At 43.8% G+C, this 25,829-nt stretch overlaps 1 protein-coding gene across 3 annotated transcripts in view; it reads left to right on the top strand.

The window, feature by feature from the left end:
• Nucleotides 1-25,829, top strand: part of PACRG (parkin coregulated) — a 782,093-nt gene that overhangs the window by 406,532 nt on the left and 349,732 nt on the right. For all 3 annotated transcript variants that reach the window (XM_033939134.1, XM_033939132.1, XM_033939133.1), the window contains one exon: nt 15,462-15,633. In XM_033939134.1, the coding sequence (XP_033795025.1) occupies nt 15,462-15,633 (172 nt within the window). The remainder of the gene's footprint in view (nt 1-15,461; nt 15,634-25,829) is intronic.

Raw genomic sequence — 25,829 nt, 5'->3', positions numbered from 1 at the left:
GGAGCCAATCAATATTCAGATTCATGTCTGGTTAGCATGGTGGATACATTTAGGACGGCCTATTTTGCTCTCTTAACTCCCCATCCCTTTTTACAAAATCGTGATAGCGTTTTTTAGCACAGACCAGCGCACTGAATGCTTTGTGCTGCTCCCGACACTCATAAAGTTCCTATGAGTATTGGGAACAGCGCAGAGCATTCAGCGTGCCGGCCTGTGCTAAAAACCACTATTGCAGTTTTGTAAAAGGAGGTGTTTATCTAATACCTTAGCTGATTAATCAACTGAATATCATTGCTAACTGGTCAAGTTCCAGATCCACCCAGGCTCCACCCTGGACCACCCCAGCACTAACTGGATAGTCCCTGGGCAGTCTCTGGTAGGGGTTATTTAAAATTGGGTGGATTAAGTGACTTGCCCAGGGTTACAAAGAGTGGTGCGAGGCTGTAGCTCTAACCACTGTACCACACACTCCCAGGAAAATGATCTTAGGGCCATAGAGGACTAAGAGGTCAAGCAGTATTCCACACATTAAAGAGGCTAGCCGCATGTCTTTGAACCCAAGCTTTTCACAAAAAATTACCCATGGGATGAAGAATTCAACAAGCATGCAAATTATTGCCACATTAAAATTGCAGCAGTAATCTGCAAAATGTCCCACTTCGTGTCATTGTGTGAGTGGAGATTGACTCATACATTGACAGAAAAGGGATCTTTTTGAAGAAAAAAAAGTCACCAGTGGCCTGCATCTGCTTGAGAGGCTCCTTTCTATCTACCCCAACCCAGTCACTCTCATTCAACTTAAAAATAATTTCCTAGTGTCTAGTAGCACCCTTCTACTCAAAACTTAATTTCCTTTCCCAACTTTAAAAATTATTTCCCTGATGCCTAGTAGCATTCCTCATTATTTTAATATGTAGTTTGCCAATGTCTACTATGCAAGTTAACTCCTGTGCTGCATCTGTTTCTGCATTGTCCCTCACTAACTTTTCGTACACCTCTCGTTAAAGCTGTGGTATCGTTCTGCTTTTGACTTTCAGTGTGTGGCACAGTGTGTTAGGAATCAATGAGAAAGAAATAGAGAATTAGATGAAGAATATTATTATTGCTAGTGCTTCTGGTTTATTTTTAGTTTAAAATACAATACTCCCCCTCCCCCTTATAACACCTCAAAAAACAATAAAACCAGAACAGGTGCGGAAATTGTAAAATAAAGATGAAAAAATTAAACTAAAACTCAATTAACAAACAGTAAGGGGCTCATAATCAAAAGCTGTCCAAGTCAGCACTTGGACAACCTAAAAGACAGGTCATTCAAGGGCCAATAATCAAACCGACTTTCTGGACATGTTGCGGGAATTTTTATGATTCTGAATGCCACTGTGTACCCAGTGCTGAAAGGGGTGTATCTGAAGGAGTGGTTAGGGCAGTATGTGGGCTGACTTAGACTTAGTCATCCTGTAGGGAGAATTGAATGTTTTACTAGACATCCTGGATGAAACTTAAACGTTGTGAGTTAGACGATGTAAAAACAGGTATAAGTGCTAAAAAGGTATCCAAAGTAAAGAAACATAGAAACATGATGGTAGATAAAGGCCAAATGGCCCATCTAGTCTGCTCATCCCCATTAACCATTATCTCTTTCTCTCTCAGAGATCCCATGTGCCTATCCCAGTTCCTTTTGAATTCAAACACAGTCTCTATCTTCACCACCTCTTCTGGGAGACTGTTCCATGCATCTACCACTCCGGAGCCTATCACCTCTTAACTTCATCCTTTGCCCTTTCATTGCAGAGTTTCCTTTCAAATGAAAGAGACTCGACTCATGCACATTTACATTATGTAGGTATTTAAACGTTTCTATCATATCTCCCCTCCCCCGTCCAAAGTATACAGATTGAGATCTTTAAGTCTGTCCCCATACGCTTTATGATGAAGACCACATACCATTTTAGTAGCCTTCCTCTGGACTGACTCCATTCTTTTTATATCTTTTTGAAGGTGCAGCCTCCAGAATTGTACACAATATTCCAAATGAGGTCTCACCAAAGACTTAAACAAGGGGCATCAATATCTCCTTTTTCCTACTGGCCATACCTCTCCCTGTGCAACCTAGCATCCTTCTAGCTTTCACCGTCACCTTTACAACCTATTTTGCCACCTTAAGATCATCACATACAATCATATCCAAGTCCTGCTATTGTTTCTCTTTATACTTTAATAAAATACGTTCAATATAAAATCATAACTGAGTCTTGTGCGGATGGGATCAGATGGTTTGCGGGGACCAAGCTCACGGAGAAGGGGCAGAAATAGATTTTTTTATTTCAGTCTTAGTAGTTTGCCGGTCCACAAAATAATTCTTTTAATTCCTCCGGTCCATAGGTGTAAAAAGGTTGAAGAACACTAATCTAGCACATATCTTGCTCTTGCCAAAGCCCAGAAAAGATCATGAGTTGGTGAGCTCTTATAGGCCCATATCGCTTCTGGACCAGGACATTAAACTGCTGGCGGGCACCTTGGCCAGATGTTTAAATTGTGTATTACCTTGCTTTATTCATCCGGATCAGGTGGGCTTTGTACTGGGCCATTATGCGTCTATGAAACTGATGAAAGTCCTGGGAGCCATTCAGACTTATGTGGGGAAGGGAGGTCAATCAGCGGTTTGCTGAATTGGACATGGAGAAAGCATTTGACAGTATCTCCTGGGAATACCTTTTTTGGGCATTAGAGTGATATGAGTTTTGGGAGCCCTTCCTGGGATGAGTGAAGGTTTTGTATAGGGCTTGACAGAGTGCTTTGGGCTTCAACGGGGAACTAGGCAGGGGTGCCCTCTCTCTCCACTTCTCTTCCTCCTAGCTATTGAGCCCTTAGCCATTAAAATAAGGCAACATGTGGCGATCAGAGGGATGATGATGGGGGCATGGAGTGTAAAATAAGCTTATTTGCAGATGACATCCTTTTATATCTGTATCAGGCCCCAATTCACTTAGATCTAGCGCTAGCAGTGGTGAGGGAGTTTGGGACCTTGTCAAGCCTACAAGCCAACTGTAGTAAATCAGAACTTTTATTATTGGCTTGGGGGGGGGTACAGGAGCTCTGGCATGTCCTGCTGTCTATCCCACCTACAATCAAACCTATGCAATATTGACATTTTTCTGAGCACCCTCCCGTCTACTCTTTATAATGCCAATGTTGTGGGTCCATTGGAGGCGATAAAGTCGCTTATGTCAGGCGTGGCAGGATCTTCCTCTGGGACTTTTGGGCAGAATGAGACTTGTTAAAATGGTAATGCTCCCTAAGTTGTTATACCCTCTGCAAACTGTGCTGATTTGGCTGTGCCACAAAGAAGAGCTCAAGTTTGAATCTATTATTTTAAAGTTTATATGGAATTCTAAAGCTCCTAGAATTAGTCTACTTAAATTAACCTTGGATAAGTCATTGGGTGGCCTCAATGTCCCTGAAATTCAACTTTACGATGTGGCCGCTTTCCTGTGTGCAAGCGTTGTTTCTCCCCAGTGTGAGTCAAGGGTTGGAGCTTTCTCTTTTCCTTTATTAACCTGCTTCACTCCCAACCAGACCCCACTCATCGCTATTGTACTTGAATGCAATTTGTGCTACCTTTGAGGCAGGCATGGCATTGGTGGAGGCGCAGACAGGGGCTGAGCACAGAGGTGTCTCCTTTCTTGCACTTTATAGAGAATTCTGTTTTTCAACCTGGTTGGGGACGGTAGATGTTCCAGGAGTGAACTTCCCGGGGCTGTCGGTCTATGGCACAACTGGTGGCCCTTTTTCCTGAATCTATCATAGAGAGGTCCCCAAAAATTGGAAACCTGACATGGAAAAGAATCAATATAGCCAAGGTAGGATTAATTCTTCGAGGGCCCCTAGGCACACAAGTACACTGGTCCCCTCAGGGTTTAGGTTGCTAAAAGCTTCACTGCACAACAAAGTTTTTGCTTCCTGAACACTGCTGGGTGTTTCTTATAGAATTTTGGGTGCTGATCATGAATATTACATCAAAAATTACCCATCACGTACCATTTCAGAGAAATCTTCAATTTTGTCGTGATTTTTTCTTATATTTGGATGCAAACAATTTTTTCTCCCATAAGTGTCTTATCAACAACGGTTTGTGCCGCCTGGGTATGTCCATGCATAAAATCTAGCCAGGTTGGAAGCTGTTTTATGGAAGATGACATCCTGGGCATGTCTGGGCAGGTCTGAACGAGCTTGCGCTGTCTCACCATGCTATAATGGTGGCTTCCATACACCGATCCTGCTCATTTGGTTAATATAGATAGTCCGTGTGTGTATAGTATAGTATAGTAGTATAGTAGCTGTAGCAATATAACAGTAAGTAAGCTTGATGCTATAGACGTTTTGGTGTCGGGCAATATGTCTCGTCGGTGTCGTAACAGCCGCGACACATTCTGCTATATCTGTGGGGAATATACACTTACGCCTCAGAGACGTTCGATGACTGCCCTTGTAAAGAAAGCCTATCATCTGTATTTTGGCTGCAAAATAGGTGATCAAGACAAGCAATGGGCGCCTCACATTTGCTGTGCGACATGTGCTGTTAGTCTGAGAGCCTGGCTCAGAGGTACTCGAAAGACGATGCCATTTGCTGTTCCGATGATATGGCGAGAACAGAAAGACCATGTGACGGACTGTTATTTCTGTTTGACTAATGTGTCTGGTTTCTCTGCCAAAAACAAGAAGTCAATTGAATATCCTAATCTGCCTTCAGCAATGAGACCCATGCCACATGATGACAGTCTTCCAGTTCCGAAACCACCAGAGGATTGGACCTTAGACGAACCAGATGAAGAAACTGCAGTGCAGGGTTCTAACAGTGACATTGACCCGGATTTTGAACCATCCTCATCAGGCGATCCACATCTGATAACACAGTCCGAATTGAACGATTTGGTCAGAGATTTGGGTCTGTCAAAAGCAAAAGCTGAGCTGCTAGGTTCGAGACTGCAGGAATGGTGTTTGCTATCACCAGGTACGAAAATTTCTGTGTTTCGAGACCGGCATCATGATATAACCAAATTTTTTGCACAAGTCGACAGTCTCTGTTTCTGTTGTGACATTGAAGGATTGTTCTCGGTCTTTGGTTGTGATCACAACCCGGAAGAGTGGCGTCTTTTCATTGATTCGTCAATGTTAAGCCTGAAAGCTGTTCTGTTGCACAATGGCAACGTTTATCCTTCAGTACCTGTTGGCTATGCAGCACATATGAAAGAAACATATGAGAATATGGAAATGTTACTAAAGTATGTCCAGTATACCAGGTATAACTGGAATATCTGTGGAGACCTCAAAGTCGTTGCTCTGTTACTAGGACTGCAGCTTGGCTATACAAAGTACTGCTGTTTCATCTGCGAATGGGACAGCCGAGACAGAGAGTCGCACTATTCTAGAAAGAACTGGCCACTCCGTAAAAAGTTAGTTCCAGGACAGAAAAATGTAGCACATGAATCGCTTGTTGACCCGACAAAGATATTTTTGCCTCCTCTTCACATTAAACTGGGACTCATGAAGAATTTTGTGAAAGCAATGAACAAGGAAGGGGAAGGTTTTCGTTATTTAAGACAGATGTTCCCAAGAATAACTGATGCCAAGATCAAAGAGGGTATTTTTGTTGGCCCCCAGATCAGACATGTTATGAGTGACAAGCGATTTGAAGATCTGTTAGTTGGGCCGGAAAAAATTGGCTGGAAAGCCTTGAAAGACGTTGTTGACAATTTTCTGGGCAATTACAGAGCCCCAAACTACATTCAGCTGGTAGACAAACTTCTCAAAGCATACAAGAGAATGAAGTGCAATATGTCACTCAAGATTCATTTCCTCCATTCACACTTGGACTTCTTCCCCGCAAATCTCGGTGCTGTGAGTGACGAGCACGGTGAAAGGTTTCATCAAGACATAGCTACGATGGAGAAACGATACCAGGGCAATTGGAATCCGTCAATGCTTGCCGACTATTGTTGGATGCTACAACGTGATGCACCAGACACTGAATATAAAAGAAACTCGGGAGCAAAACACTTTTAATTCTGTTTCATTTAGTCGCTTGTGCGAAACGTAAACTTGACTATATATTTTATTGTCAGTAAACATAAAAATGTCTATTTCTCATAGTTCTTACGTGATGCAGTAAAACCAAAACCATATTTGAGCATACCAAGTTGGTACCTGTCATAATCACCAAAAACTTTTCAGGAATCAAGACTTAACCAAAAAATTGTTGTGCAGTGAAGTTAGTAAAAAAAATGTTTTAAAATTAGTCCAATAAAAAGATTACCTTATTTTCTGTTAATAAAAGTTTTATCAATACATCTACAATACTATTTTATTCTAAAGGAACAACAAAATCTTTTTTCTACCTTTTCTCGTTTCTGCTTTAATCATCTTGCCTTCACTCTCTTCTTTCTAGCCAGCATCTGTCCTCTCTGTCTTCCATGCAGCATCAGCCCCTTCCATCCACTGTTTGCCCTCTCCACCGTTCCATATGGCATCTTCCCTCTTTCTATGCTCCTTCCATAAACTGTCTATCCTATGCCCCATCTCTCCTTTGTACATGATTGATTTCAGCTATGCCACCTCTCCATTTTTCTCTCTCTGTCACCACCCCCTCCCCAATTCTCTGGTATCTCTCTTTTCTCCTTTCTTCCTTTCCTTCCTACTCCATGGTCTGGCATCTCTCTCCTTTCCTTTTCTTCTATCTCCCCCTCCCCCTTCATGTTCTGACATTTCCTCCTTCCTTTTCCCTTGGTCTGGCATACCTTCCTCCTTCCCTCCATGCCCTGCATCTTTTCCTCCCTCCCTCCCTCCCTCCCTCTCTTCCCCCATGCCCTGGCATCTCTTCCTCCCTTCCTCTCTTCCCTCCAAGCCCTGGCATCTCTTCCTCCCTCCCTCTCTTCCCTCCATGCCCTGGCATCTCCTTTCATTCCTTCCTTTCCCTCCAGTTGGGTGCAGCAATTATCTCCCCCTTTGCTCCCTTTCCTCCTTCTGTCACCCCATCCCCAGTCAGCAGTGCAGCCCCTAAGCAGGTGCTCCAAGGCCTGGCGGCATGAACTTCTTCAGGCAGCAGCAGCATTCACAATTTGCTGCTGTTGCCGGCTTTGAGCCTTCTTCTCTGTTGGGTCCTGCCTTCATGGAAACAGAAAGTAGGCAGGACTCAGCAGAGAGGAAGGCCCGAAGCCGGCAACAGCAGCTAATTGTAAACGCTGTTGCTGCATGAAGAAGTTAAAGATGCCAGGCCTTGGAGCACCCAGGGCAGATCGCTTCTCCCCCTGTAGCCAAAATGTTCCTTTTCAGAGGGGCCCTCAACACAGCAGCTGGGAACCCTTTGAAAAGGAACATTTAGCTCTCCCTCCCATGTGAACCCCGCCGACCCTCCCACCGTGAGACAACCGACAAACCTCCCTCCAGCACTCGTCAGCAGCCGCAGCACTCTAAACAGGCTGCTTTGCAGTTCGCGACCTTCTGCTGATGATTCCCTCTGCCTCGTCACTGATGACATCAGTGACACGGCAGAGGGAATCACCAGCAGAAGGCTGCAAACTGCGATTCATAAGAGTAGCCTTACTGTGTCAGACCAAGAGTCCATCAAGTCCAGTAGCCCTTTCTCATAGTGGTCAATCCAGGTCACTAGTACTTGGCCAAAACCCAAAGAGTAGCAACATTCCATGCTGCCGATCCAGGGCATGGAATGTGCCCTGAAAGATACTTTGTAAATATTCTACTCTTCATAGGCAGTACAACAAAAGAGGTGAGGTGTTTCTTCTTTCTTTGTGACTCTTCATAGGCAAGCATATGTTTGTTGTCCCTTAGGAACTGGTGTACCTGCACATGCTTTTCTTTTCAGTATCATTTGGTATTATGCAGAATAAAAAATACTGTTTTATAAATTGGACCATCAAATAAAATTCAATACTTTTTTTCTTGTTATGTGTTCCTGGACATAAATTCATTGTATTTTCATTTTTTTAAAATGATAAAAGTCTGAGAGAAAGGCAAGTAACACTTATAAGATGTACTACACAAAGGAGCTAGGTATCTGGTGAATGAAGAGTGATGCCAGATGCTTCAGCATTCTGCTTGTTCTTATCAGCCAAGCTATATTTGGATTAGATGTTTTGTGTCTTCTGTAGCTATTTGCATTGCCTCAGCTGATAACTGCAAGTTGACGAGAGGAAGTTTTCATACACATTCCATTCTTTAACTGGAGAAACATTATCCACTGTGGGGTCAACAGTTCAACTGCTCACATTGGCGCAAGCACTGCAGTAGATATACCCTGGGCTTCACATTAATTATTGAAGTAAAACTATGTACATAGTTTTGTTTTGATTGTTGCTGAATGCTAAAATACCAGATTTGGGACTGTTTTTTGTTGTTGTTTTTTGCAGGTACCTTTTCTGGTCAATCAAAACAACAATCTCTGTACCAAGAATAGTTCTGCAGTAAGGCTTTGATTTTATAAATAGCATCTAACTGCTAAATGGTATTGAGCAGAATTGTCAATCATCCACTAGGCGCTTATAGATTTGCGCCTACTGGCGCCTAAGCAGTTTTAAGCACCAGTAGGCATTGAATCCTGAGGTGCACTGCCATTTAGGACAGGCTTTTCTTGGTCTAAATGAGTGTCTAAGTCAGGGGTGTCCAACCTGCGGCCCAAGGGCCGCATGCAACCCCATGAAGTATTTTGTGCGGCCCCGGTTGAGGGTGATGCAGTGTTTTCCTCTGCTACCCTTAGGCTGTCTTCTATTCATAAAAAGAAAGCCATGTCATATATATGTATATAAAATGAACATGCAGCTTCAGATCAAACAGTTTTGAATTTACCTGCTTCCCAACTCTCTATTCCAACTCAATTATTAACAAGTTTTCTGGTTAGAATCATATCCTTATATCTATTCTTGCTTACCTTTTGCTAATGCTATCCCCCATTAAGTTTTGTTCTCAAGATGGCAGCGGCGTTTTTTCATTCATATTTAATTAAGTTGTCAGTGTCGTCAGTGGACATCTTTGATTTCATTGGTTCTTCCCTATCGGTCTTATTTTTCCACTCCTTATGTGTTCTTATTAAGTTATTTAAGAATGAAAAGTACTACCGCTGTTGCTCCTATTCTATATCAAAGATCTATATCAAAGATCTATATCAAAGATCTTCTATATCAAAGTTGCCCACTCAATTTCAAGTGCAAACTATGCAGTGTTACCATATTTAGTAAAAAAAAAAAAAAAAAAAATCAATTTCTGCTCTTTATAATTCAAAGCAGTAGACCAATACATATCCATTTAAATGAACACAAATCTAGGCTCATGACAGAGGCTGAACAAGCTCCTCTAGATCAACATTGGAAAGAGCATGGTCATAATTGGACGGATATGAAGTGGAGAATAATAGATCAAGTTGTCCAATTATGACCATGCTCTTTCCAATGTTGAATTAAAGGAGCTTGTTCAGCCTCCATCATGATCCTAGATTTGTGTTCACAGATGTGTATTGGTCTACTGCTCCTACCAACATAGATTAGGTCGCATTGCATGTACATTGAATCATAGATTTGTGTTCACGGATGTGTATTAGTCAACTGCTCCTACCAACATAGATTAGGTCGCATGTACATTGAATCATATAAATCACATTTCTACTTCTACAGTTTGTGGTAGATCTCGCCCTAATTATTCACTGGCTATTAGGTGCTTGCCATTCATGCCCTGCTACAGTGTACTGACACCATTGGCAAGATCCACAGCTGCTGTGTCTATGTCTGATTGCCTCTTTTAGTTGTTTATTATATCTGTGTTATGATACTAGCTCTCCTAAATTCTTGTTTCTTTCAAATGCTATCGTCAGAGGGCTGGGAAATATTTTTAATTGTTTGTATAATGTGCCAATGTTTCAATATCACTGCTTTCATTTCTTTCTGAACCCTCTCGAGTATCGCCATATCCTTCTTTAGGTACGGCGACCAATATTAGACGCAGTACTCCAGATGCGGGCGCACCTTCTTGATTATATCTAGCATTCTATTTGCTTTCTTAGCAGCCGCTGCGCACTGTGCTGACGGCTTCATTGTCTTTTCCACTATTACCCCCAAGTCCCTTTCTTGGGTACTCTCACGTAATAACAGCCCTCCCATCGTGTAGCTGTACCTGGAGTTTCTGTTTCCTACGTGCAAGACTTTACATTTCTCTACGTTGAACTTCATCTGCCATCTCGTCGCCCACTCCTCTAGTTTGTTCAGGTCCCTTTGTAAATCTTCGCAATCCTCTTTAGTCTTAGCCCCATTAAATAGTTTGGTGTCGTCTGTGAATTTTATTACTTCACACTTCGTCCCTGTTTCTAGATTATTTATAAATGCATTGAATAGCAGCGGTCTAACATCCTGCAAGAGTAATTTTCTTTGGGTATTTTGTACCCAAAGGTATGCCTTTCTGATTGATGACTTAGGGTATTTTCAATCCATAAATTTTTTCTTCAACGTTCTTGCTTTGATATGCTACATCTCCAATGTGGAGCAAATTCTCTTTATCCTCAAGAATTGTCCTAAGAACATAAGCAGTGCCTCTGCTGGGTCAGACCAGAGGTCCATCGTGCCCAGCAGTCCGCTCACGCGGCGGCCCATCAGATCCAGGACCTGTATAGTAATCCTCTATTCCCTTTTCCTTCAGGAAATTATCTAATCCTTTCTTGAACCCCAATACTGTACTCTGTCCTATCACACCCTCTGGAAGCGCATTCCAGGTGTCCACCACCCTTTGGGTGAAGAAGAACTTCCTAGGATTGGTTCTGAATCTGTCCCCTTTTAATTTTTCCGAATGCCCTCTCGTTCTTGTAGTTCTTGAAAGTTTGAAGAATCTGTCCCTCTCCACTTTCTCTATGCCCTTCATGATCTTCTAAATCTCTATCATGTCCCCTCTAAGTCTCCGCTTTTCCAGGGAAAAGAGCCCCAGTTTCTCCAATCTTTCAGCATATGAAAGGTTTGCCATACCTTTTATCAAACGTGTCACTCTCTTCTGAACCCTCTTGAGTATCGCCATATCCTTTTTAAAGGACGGCGACCAATATACTCCAGATGTGGGTGCACCATCACCCGATACAACGGCAGGATAACTTCTTTCATTCTGGTTGTAATACCTTTCTTGATTATACCTAGCATTCTATTCGCCTTCTTAGCGGCTGCTGCGCACTGTGCCGATGGCTTCATTGTCTTGTCCACTATTACCCCCAAGTCCCTTTCTTGGGTACTCTCACCCATTAACAGCCCTCCCATCGTATAGCTGTACTTCGGGGTTCTGTTTCCTACATGCAAAACTTTACATTTCTCTACATTGAACTTCATCTGCCATCTCGTCACCCACTCTCCTAGTTTGTTCAGGTGCCTTTGTAAATCTTCACAGTCCTAGTCCTAGCCCCACTAAATAGTTTGGTGTTGTCTGCGAATTATTACTTCGCACTTCGTTCCTGTTTCTAGATCATTTATAAATACATTGAACAGCAGCGGTCCGAGCACCGACCCCTTGGTTCTTCAGTTTCCGAAGTAGGCGTTCATGGGGTACCTTGTCAAAGGCTTTTTGGAAATCTAAGTATACAATTTCTATGGGGTCCCCTTTGTCCATCTGTTTGTTAATTTCTTTGAAGAAGTGCAATAAGTTCGTTAGGCATGATCTTCCCTTGCAGAAGCCAAGTTGGCTTATCATAAGTTTATTCCTTTCTAGATGCTCATCGATGCTGTCTTTTATCAACGCTTCCGCCATTTTCCCCAGAACCGAGGTCAGACTTACCAGTCTGTAGTTCCCCGGGTCACCTCTTGATTCCTTTTTAAAGATGGGCGTAACATTGGCTATCTTCCAATCCTCCAGGATCACGCCTGTTTTCAGGGATAGATTACAAACTTGCTGTAGTAGTTCCACTATTTCCTCCATTAGTTCTTTCAGTACCCTAGGGTGGATTCCGTCCGGGCCCGGGGATTTGTCAGTTTTTAATCTTTCTGTCTGCTTGTGTACATCTTCAAGGCTTACCTCCATGGATGTTAATTTTTCTGCTTGTCTTTTTTGAAGATTTGTTCAGGTTCTGGTACGTTGATTGTGTCCTCTTTTATAAATACTGGCAAGTTGTAGCATAGTGAATAGGGGTTAGAGCTATGGAATTCTAATAGTGTGTTCCTCTCATCTGGTTTTCTATAAATTGTTGTTTTCAATTTCCCGCCTTGTCTTGTTATGAGGACATTTATAAACTGTATCTGTGAAGAATCATATTGTATCTTGTTTTGATCATGTGTATTCAACCGGGTCACAAAATCTATTAGGTGTTCCTCTGTTCCATTCCAAATTATCAAGATATCATCTAAGTATGTTTCCCAAAGTGTTAAAAATTTATATTTGTCCAATGTATCGACATGTATCTTTTCAAATCGTTCCATGTACAGGTTGACCACCGATGGGGCCACCGTAGCCCCCATGGCTATCCCCTGTATTTGATGATAATATTCATCTGCAAACCAGAAGTATCCCTTCGTTACCACTATCTTAGCCAACTCATTCAGGAATACTATTGATATCCTTTCTGATGTAGTTCTTTTCCTCAAAGTGATATCAATAATATCCAGGGCTCCCTTTTGTGGTATCTTAGTATAGAGGGATACCACATCTAAGGTGATTAGTGTTAGATTCCCTTCTAGATTCTTAACTTCTTTCAGAAGTCTTAACAGATGTGATGTGTCTTTTACATGGGATTTTATCTTGAATGTTTCTTGTTGTAGGAACAAGTCTAGAAATTTTGAAAGTGATTCTAGGATCGACCCCCTTGGCCTACCCAGTGTTGCTACCATACTTTTATGTACTATGGGCAGGAAATACATTTTCAGCGTCTTAGGATGTTCTTCCAATAAGACCTTTTTCTTGACACGAGTATACCTCTTTTCTATGCTGGAATTACTACTTGTTTAATTTCTTCCTTTATAGTTTCAATTGGATTATTTATCTATATAGTAATGAATGTTTGTTGATCACACATTATTGAATAAGATTGTATAAACGTTTACATCTGGAGAAGTATTATATACTGTGAACTGAAAAAACCCCCACACCAAATGGTTTTTTGTTGTATCTTCCACAGAACTTGGCTGATTCTTATGAAATTTAGTGCATCGTGTCCTGAATGAATTTGATGTAAAATGCTTTAAATACAGGATTATTTCCAACTTCACCAGGGTGATGCTCTCCTTCTAAGAGACCTCTCTCCTCCAAGGCAGCACAGGGGCTACCAGACTGGGGTTGGGACTTCTCTATGTAATAATAATAACTTTTATTTTTATATACTGCCATACCACAAACATTTCAAAGCGGTTTACAGAGGAAGAGACTGTATACTTCTTTATCTCTCTCAGCTCCTTCAAGTCTGCTACTCTAGCCTCAAGGGAATGTACTCATTCTTTGAGAGCTAGGAGCTCTTTGCAGCGAGCATACACATATAATTTCTCACCAACTGGGAGAAAATCATACATGTGACACAGTGCAAAAGACTGGATAACAGCCCTCTTGCTGCTGGACTACTGTCTGTATCTTGTTATTGAGCTGATTAATTAAGTAACCTTATTAAGCTACTAGGACATGACATGACGCACTAAATTTCATAAGAATTGGCCGAGTTCTGTGGAAGATATGACAAAAAACATTTTGGTGTGGGTTAGTTTTTTTTGTTCACAGTGTATATATGTATATTACCATGTTTCCCCAAAAATAAGACAGGGTCTTATATTAATTTGTGCTCTAAAAAAAATGTACTAGGGCTTATTTTCAGGGAATGTCTTATTTTCAGGGAATGTCTTATTTTCAGGGAAACACGGTATATCTCTCCCTTTTCCTTCCCTTTGTGTGCAGCATGTCTCTTCCAAAGCTTCTTTGTTCCTGTGCTGTATGTCTGTTCCTTTCCCTTCTCTTTATGTGTAGTATGTCTCACCTTCTACCTTTCCTTTCTTGTGCAACATGTCTCCCCTTTGTATGCAGCTGCATTTCTCCCTTGGCCTCTCCTTTTACTTTCAATATGTCTCTTTCTCTCCTTCTTCCTTCCTCTCTCTCTAACTTCCTTTCCTGTGCAGTACGTCTCCCCTCTTTCCCACCCACCTTCCTTCCCCTGGGCCCAATCTCTATTCCTGCTTCCTCCTCACTCCTCTGGTTGGTTTCAAGCTTACTGGTATTGTACCCCTGAATACCTCTGAAGCCTCCACTGATGAAGTGGCAGAGGGAAGGCCCTGGCGGGTAAGGCCACGAATTTGCAAAGCAGCCCGTTCAGAGCACTGCCACCGGTTTTGAGGCTTCAGAAGTATGTAAGGCGGTCAGTGAGGTGCCGTTGCACAATGGGATGGGACGGAGGGATCGGTCTGATGTCGCCCTCACTTTCTGTCACGCTGAGAAATCTGCCGGCCTTGGCAGTGATTCAGCAACATTGCCCGTTGCTCCCTTTCCTGCTTTCCGTCTGCCGTGGTCCACCTGGGAGGAAACGGGAAGTTGTATCATTGGAGACAGATCATAGCAGATGGAAAGCAGGAAGGGGAGCCCTGAGCAATGTTGTTGAGTCACTGTCGAGGCCAGAAGTTTTTTCAGTGTGACAGAAGGTGAGGGTGACATCGGACTAGTACAGAGAGAAGGGGGGGGAAACATGCTGGGCCGAGGAAGCCTTCTGGACTAACTGGGGGCTTTTTTAAGTACAAAGGGGGAGGGTATTAAAAGCAGTGCTAGAATGGGCATTGGGGTAGAGCTTATAGGCCAGAAATAGAGGTCAGAGAGAGAGAGACAGTGGACAATGGCAGTTGTATGTAAAGTGAAAAGGTGTGTTTGGGGAGTTCCAGTCAGGTTTTCAGGATACTCCCAATGAATATGCACGAGATAAAATTCCTCCTTAAGCATTGGTTTGTAAATACCCAGTTACATAACTTATATAGTATATATAGTATTTGAAAGGGGGGGGTGAAACATGGGCAAGGCTTACACATAACGCATGTAAATTTATAGAACATTATAATTTGCATGTGTATCTCTAGTATTTGGATGAATACCCTTATACTGGCTCTAGGACTAGCATAAGTACTAGCCTATATGTTAAGTGCTTATATACCCATTTAGTCAAGTGTTCTATAAAGGAAGTAGGCATCTGGTACTCTCTGGGCACTTGTTAGAGAAACATATTTTTTTAGAGGGGGAAGAGGGAATCTGTAACAGGGCACATGGTATGAGGTTATTATATAAAAGAAGGTAGCTGCCTACTTTCTTATATAGGAAACTAGTTTAACTGGGTATTAGAACATCTAAATTATTAATACCAACCATAGATATTTCATTATTCTTTTTAAATAAATGTCAATAAATAAAAATATCTGTATCAGCCTTCATTTTTACATGTACTTAATTACACATTTCTTTATTTTAATCTGTTTCAGGTAGAGATTGAGAAACTGGACTATCATCATTATCTACCTTTGTTCTTTGATGGGCTTTGTGAGATGACATTTCCTTATGAATTTTTTGCTCGGCAAGGAATCCATGATATGCTGGAACACGGGGGAAACAAGATACTACCTGTTGTACCTCAGCTCATTATCCCAATAAAAAGTGAGTAGTTAAAAAATACCATTGGTTTTATATTGTTGTTTTAGGGCAGTGTATTGCAAACTGTGTGCCGTAGCACATTACTGTGCCTTCTGAGATTTTAAGTGTGCTGCGGCTCTGGCGCCTGTGTCAGCTGACTTCTAGCGGGACTGACTTTTGTACGTGTGTCTTCCGGGACTCCTGCCTTCGACGCGTGTCTTCCAGGACTCCTGCCTGCGACTTCTGTCCGCACCCTGGACCAGCAGCGAGCAGCTCTGTGTGGTTTTAACTTTGGCACACAGCTGCCCTAGCAGTAGTATATCCCAGTTTCATCAGGCAGCCTCGGGGCCTTTGCTAGGCCTCAATCGGGCCGGCCTAGCAAAGAGCCTGAGGCTGCCTGATGAAAATATGGCTAAACTACTGCTAGCAGCAGCTGTGTGCCGAAGTTAAAACCACACAGTGAGCTACCGCTAGCCTAGATAGAGGCGAAGTATGCTGGACAGGGAAGAAGGAAAGGGAGAAGGGTACTGCTGGACATGGGGAGGAGGGAAGAGAGAAGGGATACTGCTGGACAGGGGAGGAGGGAAGGGGTACTGCTGGACAGGGGGGAAGATAAAATGAAGGGAGAAGAGGTGCTGCTGGATCTGGCAGAAAGGGAGGGAAAGGTGCTACACACTGGAGGGGAGGGTGAAATGGAGCATGGGGAGGGTGAGATGGAGCATGGGGAGAGAGCATGTTGGGTTGAGGGGTGGGAAGGAAGGATGTCACTCGAGGGAAAAGGCAAGGACAGAGAGAGAAAGCATGCAGGAGGGAGAAAGTGTTGGACTCATGGAGAGGATGAGATGGATGGGGAGGACAGAAAGGAGGGAAGAAAAAAATGTTATACTCTGGGGAAGGGGAGAGGACATAAAGTGAAAAGGTGAACTCAGAGGGAGAGAGAGATATTGGTTGGGGGAGGGAAGGAGGACCAGAGGAGAAGCATGCAAGAGGAAGAAAGAAAAAATGTTGGATTGGTGGAAAGGAGGGAGAAAAGTTGGACTGAGAGGGGGGCCAGAAAGGAGGAAGGGAAAGAGAAATGTTACACTGGTGGGGGTGGGGGAGGAGAGATGACTAAAGAAAGAGAGTGATATCAGACCAGGGAATAGAAGGGAAGGAGGGGAGTCCGGTAGCGCTATAGAAATAATAATAGTAGTAATAAATAGAGATGCCAGATTATGGAAAGGAGAGGAGAGAGATGCCAGACTGGGAAGGGGGGAAAGGAAGGAGAGAGATGTTGTTGGACCACTGGTGGGGGGAGGAGGGAAGGAGAGATATGTCAGACCATGGAAATAGGAAGGGAAAGAGAGAGAGATAGGAAGGTAAGACATGGAAAAGTAGATTTTGAGAAGAAAGCAGAAAAATGGAAATATTAAATGTTAAGTTAATGCCAAAGATGGATGCAAGGCAGAAAAGACGGAGAGAAAAACAGTCAATGGACAAGAAAGCCTTGGAAACATAATTAAAAGCACAGAAAAATAAAGTCACCAGACAACAAAGGTAGGGGAAATGATTTTATTTTCAATATAGTGATTGAAATGTGTCAGTTTTGGTAATTTATATCTGCTGTGTATATGAAAAATGTGTGTATATGAAAAACGAATGTAAAAAATTGCATTACAATAAGTAAAGGGGGTGGGGTCTGGGAAAGAGCTTGAGTGGGTCTAGGTTAGAGTTTGAGAGATCTGTGGTTGGGGGTACTCAGTTGATATTTGTTAGACTTCCCTGCTGGCATGTCCTACTGGCATTTCAGGGCCTGTCTGGAGGTCCTCTGTGCATGCGTGGATGTCAGTGTGATGATGTCATGCATGTGCGTGATGTCATCACGGCGATATCCATGCACTTCTGGGTGCCTAGAGCCGTAGCCACTACCTTTAGTATGTTCCAGCTCGAAAAAGTTTGAGAGACACTGTTTTAGGGCAACTTACTATTTTTTCATATAATGTACTATAATATACTGAGATTTACTAGAGAGGAAATATCATACAGGTAATAAAACCAAGAACAGGAATTCACCAAGACTACTTGATTTAGATTAACGATTCCCAACTCCTAGATTGGTTTTCAGGAGCCACAGTGAATACAGTGTGACCAATATTCAGAGCAATTTAAGTGGGTCAGAGAGGCTCTGGCCCGCTTAAATCGCTCATAGCCGCCCAATCACCGATATTCAGCGGTACGAAGCCAGCCAGTGCTGCTGAATATCGGCTATGACAGACCCCCAAAAATCGGTTGGTCAGCGGCAGGCCATGGGATGGTGCTGAGAAGGAACCTAGGCTTATGTGGGCTCCAGCAATATTTAGCCGGGGCCCACTTAAGAGGAGCAGGTGAATTTAGAACAGTTCAAAAGCTGTCCTAAATTCAACCGCTCACCTTATGTGGGTCCTAGTTGAGTATAAAGCCAAAGTCTGCATAAAGCCCGGTATGTACAGTGATAAAAGTGGATTGCCATTTTAAGCTTTTAGAAACTTTGCAATTGCCTGCACTGACCTTGCACGAGTGCCTTCCTGCCCGACATCATCTCGCGGTATCTAAGTTCTTCGTTTTCCATGGAGCAAAGAAGTGCTATTTTTTGGGACTCCGTCCAATGCGCATTGCCTTCCCATCAACGTTTTTCTATTTTTTACCCTTTGACTTTATTTCTTGTTTTCTTATTTAGTGTTCTTCTTCAGTCTGTTAAAAAATATATATATATCCTCTATAATAAAACCTTAAGCGCGCATGCGCACTTAAGACGGCATGTTCCCTGACAGCATGATGTGTCCCTCTGTGCCAAATTCTATTTTCGAACACGGACGCAGGGAACACGCCGGTGACTCCCCCCTCCTGCCCTCACTCACTGTAAGGCCCGCTGCTGTCGCTGCTGCTCTTCATTGTCTGCCCTCCTCTTCAAAGCAGCCTGCTGAGGATCACCGGCCAGCTGTAGCGAACCTCGCATGCCGCTCTCCACCTCAATAGCATGTTCCCTCTGACGTGATCCCGAGGGGTGGGATCGCGTCAGAGGGAACGTGCTATCAAGGTGGAGAGCGGCCTGCGAGGTTCGATACAGCCGGCCAGCGATCCTCAGTAGGCTGCTTTGAAGAGGAGTAGCAGCGGCGGCAGTGGTTTGTGCCAGTGGGCCAGAAGAGACCAGGAAGCTGGGTTTGGGCCTGAGGGAAAGGGGACTGCTTTGGGGAGAAGGGTGTGCTGGGGGGCAGACAGCAATCATGCTTTGCTGTGGGAGGGGGGAATAGAAGGGGGCCATGGAGCAGGCAGGCATGGCACAACAGGGGGCCAGGGGGAGAGGGAAAAGGGGCTGCTTTAGGGGGAGGATTGTGCTGGGGGGGTAGACAGCAATCGTGCTTTGCTCTGGGGGGGGAAACAGAAGGGGGCCACCGAGCAGGAAGGCATGGCACAACAGAGAAATACAGGCAGAGGGGGATAGGGAGAGACACAGACAGAAAGAATGACAAACAGACAGGGGGCCAGAGAGACAGACAGAAAAAAGACAGACAGACACCGGCCAAGGAGAGAGAAAGAAAGAAAGACAGACACACACATCTATTCTAGCACCCGTTAATGTAATGGGCTTAAAGACTAGTATCTATCTTCTATATAGGGGTTTTTTTTCCCTTTTTTTTATACTTCAGCTGGGCCTTTTGGCCCTCTTTTTCCTACTTCAGCAGTTCTCATTCTTGGTATTAACATTGAGTCTTTTGACCTTGCCACTGAGATTTTTCCATCCATGTCTAAATCTTCAACCGGTTTCAAAAAATGCTGTCAGTGCCAGCGCCCTATTTCAATCGCTGACCTGCACAGTTGGTGCTTACAGTGTTTGGAACCTGAGCATCGAGTAGACACTTGTACTATTTCTACACAGGCTCAAGATATCCAACAGGAGAAGCTGTTTGGTTTGACCATAGACTCCAGTGATAAGTCTGAACCATCACATTGACATTGGCAGCTGTTCCTCCATCGGGTAAGCCCGCAATGAAGCCATTCTCTTCCTAACAAGTGTTGCAGGCATCTACAGCATTGAATCCCTCAATGCAGGCCAAGCATTGATGCCATCAGTCTCCTTCAGTGCAGACTATGTCTCCTACAGGGCATGCATTCTCATTGAGGTTTCCCATCCCTCAATACCCTGCAGCACCGATGGTATAGGCTGTTGAACCAAGGGTACCAGTACAACTCTTCAGATAACAACTGAAGGAGTTCTTCCACAGGGAGCTTGGTGGCCTATTTAAGTTGTATTTGGCACGGTGCTTACATCGACTCCCTCGGTACCGGCCCAGCCTCAGTGTTGCACTTTGAGACCACATGGTACTGATCCTAGGTCTGCATTGATGCAAGGCCACCCTACATCACAGCATCAGTGCTCTGCATCGAAGCATCAACATTCTGCATTGAAGCAAGACCACTCTACATCACAGCATCAGTGCTCTGCATCGAAATATCAACATTCTGCATTGCAGCATCAATGAACATTGACATCGCATGCTTCTAGATCCAAAATATCATTGTGTCACTCTTCATTGTCATTGGATCGGTACCGATGTCATCGAAGAAGCTCTTCTCGATGCTCTCATACTCATAGAAAATCTTCATCCTACAGAAAATCTCCTGGGGTACAAGAAGTTGATTCTGACCTGTCCTATCATAATACTGACACTGAATTTGAGCCAGTCACAACAGGGTTTGGATGGGGGACGCTCAGGAAAAGCTACTACTAGCCTAAAACAGCTCCACTCAAGAGGTAAAGGGTGCTCTCAGTGTGAACCATCAGCAATGGGAGCAGAAGCTCCGATGCTTCACTTCCGGGCTGAGGCGGGAAGCCTCCTCCACCACACCATCATTGAGCCCCCTATGTGTGAATAGTAATGAAAACCTACAATAAGGCCCTAAATAAATAATGCAATCAAACAACCCGTGAGCAATTAAAACTCAAACGGTGAAACTACAACCTGAGCGACCCCCACACAAACCCTGCCAGCCGAAACCCGCCAAGATAGCAACAAAGCAAAATCAAAATCAAAACATACTTAAATATAATCAAAAAAATATACTTATCTAAACCAAACTGCCACAATGAAAACGCCAGGAGCCGAAGTTCAACCAAGCTGGTTTCGGGGAGGAGCCCTTCTTCAGGAACCAGCCCCCGACCGCAAGCCAAAAACAAAAAAAATGAAAAAATGCAAAATGCCGAAAAACGAGGCGGGACGGCTGGAGGGAGGGGTAGCCGAGCGGGAGAGCACTCACGCCTAAAAAGCGGACCAGGAACTACGTCATACACAACCCAACCAATCATACAACGCATCCTAAAACTCTCATACAGGGGCGGGAAAAAGAAAAAAGCCCCAAAACTTTTAAAAGAGAACAGTAAGACCCGTACAGTACTCGGACCCAAACGTGCTGAAAACCACCCAGCACAGGAACCTGCATGAAAACACGGCACCCAGAAAGGGTGGAAAGGAACCCTAAATAATGGTGTTCCATTCCACACTTTCATTGAGGCCGAGGGGAGCAACAGCTTGAAGTTGGAAAATCCAATATTGTTCCCTAAGGTTTAACTGAAATTGTTTATCCCCCCTGAAATCCCAGGGAATTTGCTCAAGCACGAACCATGTGAGATCAATAAACTGGTGACCGGCTTCCAGACAATGAGGCACCAGAGGGGCGGCTAAAGATGCCGTTCTGATCCGACTCCTGTGTTCTTGAAGTCTTGTCCTGATCTTTCTACTTGTGCGTCCCACATAGTGGAGCGCACAAGGACAGATGATAATATATACCACCCAAGCAGAATCACAGGACGTTTGGGATCTCAGATGGTAAGTGCGCTGCGTCCGAGGATGTTGCCATTGAGAAATAGATAGAGAAGACACACACATATCACAATGGCCGCATGGACCATGCCTCCCCCCGGTGGAAGCTCGGCCTTTAGTAGATAACAATTCCTTCAAATTTTTTGGGCGAGAGAAAGCAATGCAAGGAGCCTGATTAAAGATAGCATGGTGGTCCAAAACATGCCAATGCTTTCTCACAATGCCAGCTACCTGGTGGGCTTGGTCAGAAAATGAAATGACACACACCTGCTTTTCCATGGGCGGCCTAATAGCAGGAGCCCGAAGAAGCTCAGGATTAGCATAGCGTGCTCTGCGATAGGCTCTCTTTATGGTCCAATCTGGATAGCCGCGTACCTTGAAGCGCTGCCATAACAGCTTGGCCTGAATTCTGAACTCCCCTAATGAGGAACAGATACGGCGGATCCTAAGAAATTGCCCCACAGGCAATGATTGCCGCAGCCTGGCTGGATGACAGCTGGTAAAGTGTAAGTACGAGGTACGATCGGTGACTTTCCGAAAGACCGTTGTGACCAAATGCCCACCGGACTTGCTGACCATGGTGTCCAAATAGGTAACCCTGGCTGCATCCACCATCGCGGTGAACTTCAAGTGTCTATCCAAGGTGTTCAGCCAGGTGAGGAATTCATCAAATCTGGCCTTGGTGCCAGTCCAAACCAGGAACACATCATCAATGTACCGGAGCCATATACCAATCTCCGACATCCACGTCGAAGGATATAACAGCTGTTCTTCGAAATTCGTGACGTAGAGGTTAGCCACACTAGGGGCCATGGCCGTCCCCATGGCTACCCCGTGGGTCTGCAGGTAAAATTCCCCTCTTACTTCGAAGAAATTCCGCTGTAAAACCAAGGTGGCTAGTTGCATCAAAAAAACCTTGGTTATACGATGATGGAAAAGCCCTTCAGATAACTGCTGTTCCACAATCTTCAAAGCCGCAGTCTGAGGGATGTTAGAATAAAGGGCTTCCAAATCCATAGTGACCAAGAGGTCAGTATGTTGGACCTGAATGGACTCGATTTTGTTCAAAAAATTGGTGGTGTCCAGTACAACGGAGCGTGCCTGAGCAACCCTGGGTTTCAAAAAATGATCGACCATTTTGGACAGGGGCTCAAGAATGGTCCCACAAAGGGAGACTATAGGCCTACCCGGAGGGTTAGAAAGAGTCTTGTGAATTTTGGGTACCGTGTAAAAGCGAGGGCTGCGACTGGGAGGTTGGGAAAGATACCTGGCTTCAGATTGAGTGATAATATTATCCAAGAGCGCCTCCTGAACCAAACTCGCTATTTCCATACGCAGACCGGGAGAGGGGTCCCTCTCCAGTTTAGTATACCAGTCCACGTTGGAAATATGGGTCGCCACCTGGGCATCATATTGGGCAGTGGACTGAACGACCACCGCTCCGCCCTTGTCGGCGGGTTTGATGTCCAAATCAGGGGCGTTCTTAAGAGCCTCCAGAGCAAGCCGTTGGGCCTTAGTAATATTAACATAATGATGCGTAGAGTGTGCATTCGGGAGTGCTCTCCCGCTCGGCTACCCCTCCCTCCAGCCGTCCCGCCTCGTTTTTCGGCATTTTGCATTTTTTCATTTTTTTTGTTTTTGGCTTGCGGTCGGGGGCTGGTTCCTGAAGAAGGGCTCCTCCCCGAAACCAGCTTGGTTGAACTTCGGCTCCTGGCGTTTTCATTGTGGCAGTTTGGTTTAGATAAGTATATTTTTTTGATTATATTTAAGTATGTTTTGATTTTGATTTTGCTTTGTTGCTATCTTGGCGGGTTTCGGCTGGCAGGGTTTGTGTGGGGGTCGCTCAGGTTGTAGTTTCACCGTTTGAGTTTTAATTGCTCACGGGTTGTTTGATTGCATTATTTATTTAGGGCCTTATTGTAGGTTTTCATTACTATTCACACATAGGGGGCTCAATGATGGTGTGGTGGAGGAGGCTTCCCGCCTCAGCCCGGAAGTGAAGCATCGGAGCTTCTGCTCCCATTGCTGATGGTTCACACTGAGAGCACCCTTTACCTCTTGAGTGGAGCTGTTTTAGGCTAGTAGTAGCTTTTCCTGAGCGTCCCCCATCCAAACCCTGTTGTGACTGGTTGTGCCTCTTTGTTGTTACTATATTAGGATTTTTGGCATATTATTTGAGTGTAGTGTTGGTTGACTGAATTTGAGCCTACATTACCTGCTCCGGAGTCCTATGATGTCCCTTCAGATCTGTCTCTTCCTCCTCCTAGAAGGAGATCTCCTCCAAAGGGACTTTCTGTTACCAAGTATATCAGACAGTTGGTTAAAGCTCTCCCTGTCAAACTGGAGGCAGATACTGAGCCCAAAGCAGAGCTCCTTGATGCTTTGGATTATAATGAGCCTTCTAAAGAGCTTCTTAAGTTCCCTTTACACAATCTCCTCAAAAAGGTGCTCTTTAAGAACTGGGAAATCCCTTTATCTGTCACTATAGCTCCTAGAAAGATTGACTCTCTTTATACAATACAATCTTGTCCTGGATTTGATAAATCCCAACTACCACATCAATCATTGCTTATTGAATCAACTCTTTAAAAATCCTCAAGCTCCAGGGTTTATGCCACTGCACCACCAAGATGTGAGGGTCGTACTATGGATAAATTTGGTTGCCATCTTTACCAGAACTCTTTGTTGACCAACTGAATTCTTAATCACAACTTCTACATATCATTTTGCCTTAAAATCTCATAAAGAAATTGGCTGATTTTAAGCAGCATATTCCATCTGACCGCCTAACAGATTTTCAACAGACTTCTCACAGTCTACTTCAAACACAAAAATTTATGGCAAGAACAGCATTTGATGCATTTAAGATGTCATTCAGAGCATTAGCAATGTCTGTTGCTAAGAGACATCTTGCTTGGCTGCGAATCTCTGACATGGATATCAATCTTCAGGACCAGTTAGCCAACATTCCTTGCCTCAGTGAAGAACTCTTTGGCAACGGGTTGGAAGATGCTACTCAATGGCTTACTCAGCATGAGCAGAGTTGAAATACTTTAACAGGATCTAAGACTAATCTTCCTCAGAGATCTACTTATTCCTATAAAAGACAGTATCCAACAACTTCCTCATCTTCTGAGCCTCCATCACAGAAGAAACAGAAAAAAATAGAGACCACAGAAATGCAAGTCTTTGGCTCCTCAGAAACCAGCCCAGTCTTTTTGGCATGCTTTTAGAGAGCATAGTCAAAATTCCTCCTTCTCAGCCTCTTCCCCAACGCATCAAAAGTTGACTTCTCTTGTATCATCAGCGCTGGACTCTCATCACCATGGACACCTGGGTCCTCAAGGTCATCAAGGAAGGTTACTCTCTCCATTTTATCACCATTCCTCCAGATCATCCTCTAAGAGAATCCTCTTTCACATCGCAACAGACGTCCCTTCTTTTTCAGGAAATCAGAGCTCTTCTTCAACTAAATGCCATAGAAATAGTTTCCCTTCTCAGAAAAATCAGAGGTTCTATTCCAGATATTTCCTAATTCCAAAGAAGACGGGAGGTCTTCATCCAATTCTCAATCTCTGAGCCTTAAACAAATAAATATCTAGTGAAAGAAAAGTTTTGCATTCTGTCTCTAGGGACCCTATACCCACTTCTCAATGAAATGATTGGCTGTGCTTTCTAAACCTCAAAAAAGCTTACACACACATATCCATACATCCATAGATCACAGAAAGTTTATGTGTTTACGGATAGCTCATCAACACTTCCAGTACAAAGTTCTGCCATTCAACCTAGCTTCTTTTCCAAGAGTATTCACCAAGTGCCTAGTGGTAGTAGCAGCAACCCTACATACCCACAGGTTTCAAGTGTTGCCATATCTGGACGATTGACTTATAAAAGCTCCATCTCCTCAAGCAGTGCATTTGTTAACATAGATGATGATAACTTTTCTCCAGCTTCTAGAGTTCGAAGTCAACTTCCCTAAGTCGCAACTTTCAACCCTCTCAAGTGCTGCAAGTCATAGGAGCCCTTCTCAACACCACTCTTCTATGAGCTTTTCTGCCTCAAAGACAAGATACCTTACTTCATGTTTGCAATCATGTCTCCACTCTACAAACCATCTCAGCAAGACAGGTGATGCAACTCATAGGTCTCATGGAATCCACAGTTCATGTTACCTCCTTCGCACAATTTCATTTCAGATCAGCTCAGTGGACCCTAGTATCTCAATGGTCTCAAGCCCTCAATCCCTTATCCCATCACCTCACCTCTTCGCCAATCTCTTCAGTGGTGGATGAATCTGACAAATCTATTAAGGGGTTGTTGTTTCACATTCCTCCACATAAGAGAGTACTTTCCACAGACACATCCATGTATGCTTGGGGA

Source organism: Geotrypetes seraphini, chromosome 3 (assembly GCF_902459505.1).
Source record: "Geotrypetes seraphini chromosome 3, aGeoSer1.1, whole genome shotgun sequence".
NCBI classification, from domain to species: domain Eukaryota; kingdom Metazoa; phylum Chordata; class Amphibia; order Gymnophiona; family Dermophiidae; genus Geotrypetes; species Geotrypetes seraphini.
Note: the sequence above shows the minus strand (reverse complement) of the source record. Positions and strands in the feature narration are given on the sequence as shown.